General features: G+C 42.0%; 1 protein-coding gene across 1 annotated transcript; it reads right to left on the reverse strand.

Annotated features, from left to right (window-relative positions):
* Positions 1-4,285: 4,285 nt before the first annotated feature.
* On the reverse strand, positions 4,286-5,424 carry LOC104665177 (putative olfactory receptor 52P1). Its single transcript, XM_010366947.2, has one exon. It carries the CDS (start codon positions 5,422-5,424, stop codon positions 4,477-4,479), a length of 948 nt encoding a protein of 315 aa, XP_010365249.1. The 3' UTR covers positions 4,286-4,476.
* Between the last annotated feature and the right edge of the window lie 553 nt (positions 5,425-5,977).

Consider the following 5,977-nt stretch of genomic DNA (forward strand, 5'->3'; position numbering starts at 1 on the left):
TCAGCCAGAAAAAGGAATGACATACTGATATGCTACAGCATGGATGAACCTACAAAGCATTATGCTAAGTGAAAGAAGTCAGTCCCAAAGTACCATATATTATGTATTCATTCACATGAAAGTCTGGAGTAGGGAAATCTAGAGATTCAGGAAGAAGCTGAATAGTGGCTGCTTAGGGCTGGTGAGGACAGGAGAATATGAGGGTGATAACTATAGGGTATGAGGTTTGGTTTTGAGGTGAGGAAAGTGTTCTAAAATTGACTGTGGTGATGGTTGCATGTATCTGTGGATATGCTAGAAACCATTGAACTGTACACTTTAAATGGGCGAATTGTATAGTATTTGAGTCATCTCAATAAAGGTGTTAACAAAAGAAAAAGATCAGAAACAAGACAAGGATGTCTGCTTTACTAGTTTTATTCAACAATGTATTGGAGGTCCTAGTCAGTACAATAAAATTTAAAAAACTCAATATCAAACAATCAAAACTCTAGCAATTTTTGTAGAAATGAACAAATTGATTTTGAAATATATATGGGAATACAAAGAACCCAGAATAATAAGAACCACTGTGAAAGTATAGTGTTAGAAGACTTACGCCACTTCATTTGAGACTTACTACTACTTATACTATTATTAAGAAAGTGTAGTGTTGACACTTTCTTGATCACTTTCTTGATCTATTTGTCAAGGCAAGTCAATTTGGAAAAGAAAATCTTTAACAAATAATGCTGAAACAATGGAATATTCACGTGAAAAATAAATCTTGAACTCTAGGTTACGACATACACAATTTTTATTCATGTTGGATCATAGGCCTAAAATTAAAAGCTAAATCTATAAAACAAAGCACTAACCATGAATAAAATTGATTATTTGGACTTCATCATAACTAAAAATTTCTTGTAATCAAAAGATACTAGTAAGAAAATGAAGTTCAGGAGCTGTGGCTCATGCCTGTAATCCCAGCCTTGGAAGGCTGAGGTGGGTGGATCACTTGAGCCTAGGAGTTTGAGACCAGCCTGGGGAACATGGCAAAACCCTGTCTCTGAAAAAAAAAAAAAAAAAAAAAAAAGAAGAAGAAGAAAAACTAGCTGGCTGTGGTGGCTCATGCCTGTAGTCCCAGCTACCTGGGAAGCTGAGGTGGGAGGACTACTTGGAGCCTGGGAAGTTGAGGTTGTAGTGAGCCAAGTTTGCACAATTGCACTCCCACCAGGGTAACAGAGCGAGACCCTGTATCAAAAGAATTAAAAAAAAAATCAAAAGGCAAGTCACAAAATTGAATAAAATATTTTCACTATGTATATCTGGCAAATGGCTTGTATCCAGAATATATAAATAGCTAGTACAAATCAACAAAATAAAAAATTAGAAGTGGGAAAAGACTTCAACAAACATTCTACAGAAGTCATATGCATGAACAGAAAACATGTGAGAAGTTGTTCAGTATCAGAGAAATGCAAACTAAAATCACAAGAAGTTACTAGCTTACTTTTAGTCAATGGACTGGCTAAAATGAAAAAAAGAATGACAATATTAAGGAATGACCAGGATGTAGAACAGCTGGGAACTGTTATACATCACTGGTGATATTAAAAAATGGTGCAATTACTTTGGAAAAGCAGGTTCTATTAACCTCTGACCCAGCCATTTCACTGCTAGGTTAAGAAATACTCACAGCAGTTTTATTCATAATAGTAAAATATGGGAAACTCAGTTATCCAGAAGTAAACTTTGATATGTTCATACAATGGAAAATTACTTAGCAATAAGAAGAAATTAACAGTTGATGCACATAACATGAATCTCCAAAATATTATGTTGAGCCAAAGAAGTCAGACAAAGTATACATATTGTATAATTCCATTTATGTGAATTTCTGGAATGATAAATTAAATTTAATCCAAGGTGATCAAAAATTAAACAGTGGGACAATGGTTATCTCCATGGAGGGTCAAGAGTATTGCTGGGAAGGAGTACAAGGGAACCTTTTGTGATTGTGAAATTTTTTTTTTTTTGAGGCAAGATCTCACTCTGTCACCCAGGCTATAGAGCAGTGGTGCAATCACAGCTCACTGCAGCCTCAACCCAGCCAGGCTCAAGCGATCCTCCCACCTCTCAGCCTCCTGAGTAGCTGGGACTACAGGCTAATTTTTGTATTTTTCGTAGATGAAGTCTTGCTATATTGTCCAGGCTGATCTCGAACTGTGGGGCTCAAGCAATCTGTCTGCCTCAATCTCCCAAAGTGCTAGGATTACAGGCATGAACCACTGTGCTCAGCCGATACTTTGTATCTTGATTAAGATGGTGTTTATACTGTTGTGTATTTGTCAGAGATATATTTCATGTAAATTATGCCTCCTCATTAAAAAAAGAACTTTGGGAAAAATAATCCAGCCATAGCCAATATAGTTCCAAATACGATGTAGCAAGTTTTCTTGACTTCCCCTAGTTTGAGTTAAGGACCCTGGACAACAGAATTTACTGGCTAATCTGTGGCCTCTGATTGTCTGACAACCTGAGGTGTCTGTGGGCAAATTAAGACTACCAGACTCTTTTGTGGCGAGACCTGGGGTGAAGGAAGAATTATTTGGATGGCTTCAGGTTGAGTAATATGAGAGTCACAGAGTACATGGGGGAGATTTGCTGGGGTCCCATATTCAAGTTGTCAAAAATTTATCTTCCTGAATCTCCATTATATGTCCAACACCTAGAACAGCATTTGGCATATTGCACGCTCTCAGAAATGTCAGTGATGTTAGGAAAAAAATTAGCCTCTCACCCTTGGATCAGACTCTTACTAGATTCTTGGTCTTAGGGTCTAGATTTATAGGAACTCACCTGGTAAAGAGTAAAAGGTACAGAATTTCATATTAGAAACGTACTTGCTTTTTTGGGCAAGCAACTGTCTTCCTAATCTTCTGCCTCTGCCCTGTAAGTTGGGGATAATGATCTCATCAGATGATTATGAGACTACAGTAAATGTATATTCTCTTGGTACACTGCAGAGTGTTAAACTAATCCACTGTGGCTACTGACTGCAGTTCTGGGGACCCAGGGAATGCTGAGCCCATTAGAGGCCTTCTCCTGTTTAAGCTCTTTCTAAGCTTATTAAAGTGTTTTATCCAGGAACCAAATAACTGTCTAGCGGCTGCCATCATTTTATAATTTTCATTCTTATAAACCTGCCTCAGAAGGTCAAATTGGACAGAGTTCCCTATTTTCTTCCCGAAGAAGGACCTGGTTCCTTCCCTGGACCTTTGATGCTTAGAGGAAGCGCACAAGGCCACTTCTAGGGCACAGAAGGAAAGACTTAGGATGTCATCTCACCTTAGGCTTTGCTCCTGCACCTTACACCTAGGCATGGCCTTACCTGCATACAGAGATGGGGTGAGATGAGATGTGGTCTGGGGGCCTCATTTCTTCTGAGCAAGTTGGTGTTCTTTACCCACGGTCTCTCTGCTTACCCTAACCATATTACAGTTTGACCTTTGAACAACATGGGTTTGAAATATGCAGGTCCACTTACAGGCAGATTACTTTTAACCAAACACAGATAAAAAATATTGGAATTGCAGGATATAAAACCTGCAAATAAGGAGAGCCAAATTTTTGTATATTTCTGTTCTTAGGGCTCCCTTGGCATATGCACAGGTTTTGGTTTATATAGGATTCCTGGAACCAATCCTCCCACATATAAGGAGGGACAACTGAAATAGTATGATTCACTTTGGCCACTGTCTCCTTATGTGTGTTTCCTCTAACAGTGAGCAGTCATCATGAGAGGAGGCCCTTTGACCTAATTTGTCCTAGGTTTTAGCAAAATATTTGGCCCATAGTGCATGCTCAGTGAAAAGATAAAAACTATTCCAGAGAACCTTCCTAGATTTACATCATACCTTGTTACTTATTCTTGTGTACACTGGACAGTTTGCCCAGAATTCTCCTTCTTTTGTTGTTATCATCCCTATGGCTAATTGCTAAGTGCCTTGTCTCTGCCTCTCTGCCTGATTCTATGTATGGGTGTGGGTGTGTTTCTCCCCAGTCAGATGTAGAACTTGGTGAGGGAGGTATATATGTATTCCTATCAGAGTAGGAATACCTGTCTGTGGATGGAGGTTATTTCTCCTTGTCATACCAGTAGCTATATCTTTCCCATTTTAACAATATCTTCTGGAAGGTAGAAACAATGTCAGATAGCAGAAATGGATTCCCTGGGAGGCCATCATCAGTTTGGTAGCCATATTTCCCATTAGACAGGGGCTTCTAACCATAGAAGCCTGAGCTTTGTAACCATATCTACATCATAAGTAAGAAACACCTGACAGATCTTCCACCATCTGACTTTACTGTTGCCCCTTATCAAAGTACGGGTACCATTGAGCATGGGTTTCTGTGTCCCTATCATGTTGGGAGCCACCAGTCTCCCCTGAGGGCTGAGGGGAGAAGATAAAGGTTTCAGGGTGGGGTTGAAGACTATGACTGAGCAGGGCTCCACTTCAGAAGCCGGAGGGCCCCATCCCAGATCTGCTTGGTCTTCATACCATAGATGATGGGGTTGAGCATGGGTGGCACAACCAGGTAGAGGTCAGCTAGGAGGATGTGGATGTGCCGGGGCACATGCTGGCCAAACCGCTGTGTGTAGAAGGAGAAGAGTCCTGGTGTGTAGAAGAGAAGGATGACACCCAGGTAGGAGCCACAAGTGCCAAAGGTCTTAGCCCTTGCCTCCTTGGAGGAGAGGCCTAACACAGCCCGGAGGATGAGTGCATAGGAGACAGCAATACAGATGGAGTCAGTGCCCACCACCAGTGTGGCAGCGGTGATGCCATAGATGTTGTTTGGCTGCGTTGCTCCGCAAGCCAGCTTCACCACAGCCATGTGTTCACAGTAGGAGTGGGCCACCACTCGACTGCAGTACCTCAGTCTTGCCAGCAAGCAGGTGAGTGGGGTCATGAGTCCCAAGCCACGAAGCACAGCTGCAGCCCCCAGCTTGCCTACAGACTCTGGGGAGAGCAACAACCCATAGTGCAGAGGCCGGCAGATGGCTAAGTAGCAGTCAAAGGCCATTGCTAGCAGTATACCAGATTCTACAGCTGAGAAGCCATGGATAAAGAACATCTGGGCAGCACAGGCCCCAAAGGTGATCTCAGCATCCTTTGCCCAAAAAAGTGCAAGGAGCTTGGGCACAGTGGAGGTGCAGAGGACCAGGTCAATGGTAGAGAGCATGCAGAGGAACAGGTACATGGGCTGGTGCAATACAGGCTCTGAATATACCACTAGCAGCACCACCATGTTTCCCAGCACTGCCAAGGCATACATGGAGCAGAAGGGAAAAGCAATCCAAAAGTGGGATGCCTCCAGGCCTGGAATTCCCATGAGCAGAAAGGAGGTTGGGTTCTGATGGCTATGGTTTGTGAGTTTCATGGCCAGGTAAGGTGGGTAGAGAAGATCTCACTGCCTTGCTCTGAGTCCTAGGAATCCCTGAGAGATGAAGCAACTGGGATTCATCTTTATGCTGTGGCTGAACAGCAGCAGGAAATATTTGCATTAGACTTCGTGGAAAGCATCCAGAATGGGAAGATAGTAGGGCACTGGGAAATAATGCAAGGCAGGAGGTGGGTTACTAGCTTCAGGGTTCAAAGAAGCCCTTCACACTTCTCTCTGATTCAATGATGTCTAGGCTGTGGGCGCTGGGCAAGTGGCATGGCTGTAGAAACTTCTCTATGGTGACAGGCTCTAGCAGAGAATTTTGCAGCTTTCTTCTACCTGTGAGCCCTCTTTTGCCTATACTCTGAATTTTTTTATTTGGATTCATCTGCCTGTGTGACAATATAAGAGTAATATTAATGATAAAAAGTCAGGCAGATTGGATGGAAGATTCAAATGTGGTTACTTTTCAAGATTGAAAGATCAGATCTGAAGGGAATTGATAGGAAGGAGAAGAGATCTTGGGCGGATTTTTCAAGCCATTGAGCAT

The sequence above is a fragment of the Rhinopithecus roxellana genome, chromosome 15 (genome assembly GCF_007565055.1).
Source record: "Rhinopithecus roxellana isolate Shanxi Qingling chromosome 15, ASM756505v1, whole genome shotgun sequence".
Classification (NCBI taxonomy): domain Eukaryota; kingdom Metazoa; phylum Chordata; class Mammalia; order Primates; family Cercopithecidae; genus Rhinopithecus; species Rhinopithecus roxellana.

Coding starts and splice junctions, on each gene's coding strand:
- LOC104665177 (XM_010366947.2), bottom strand. CDS start 5,424: ATGAAACTCACAAACCATAGCCATCAGAACCCAACCTCCTTTCTGCTC.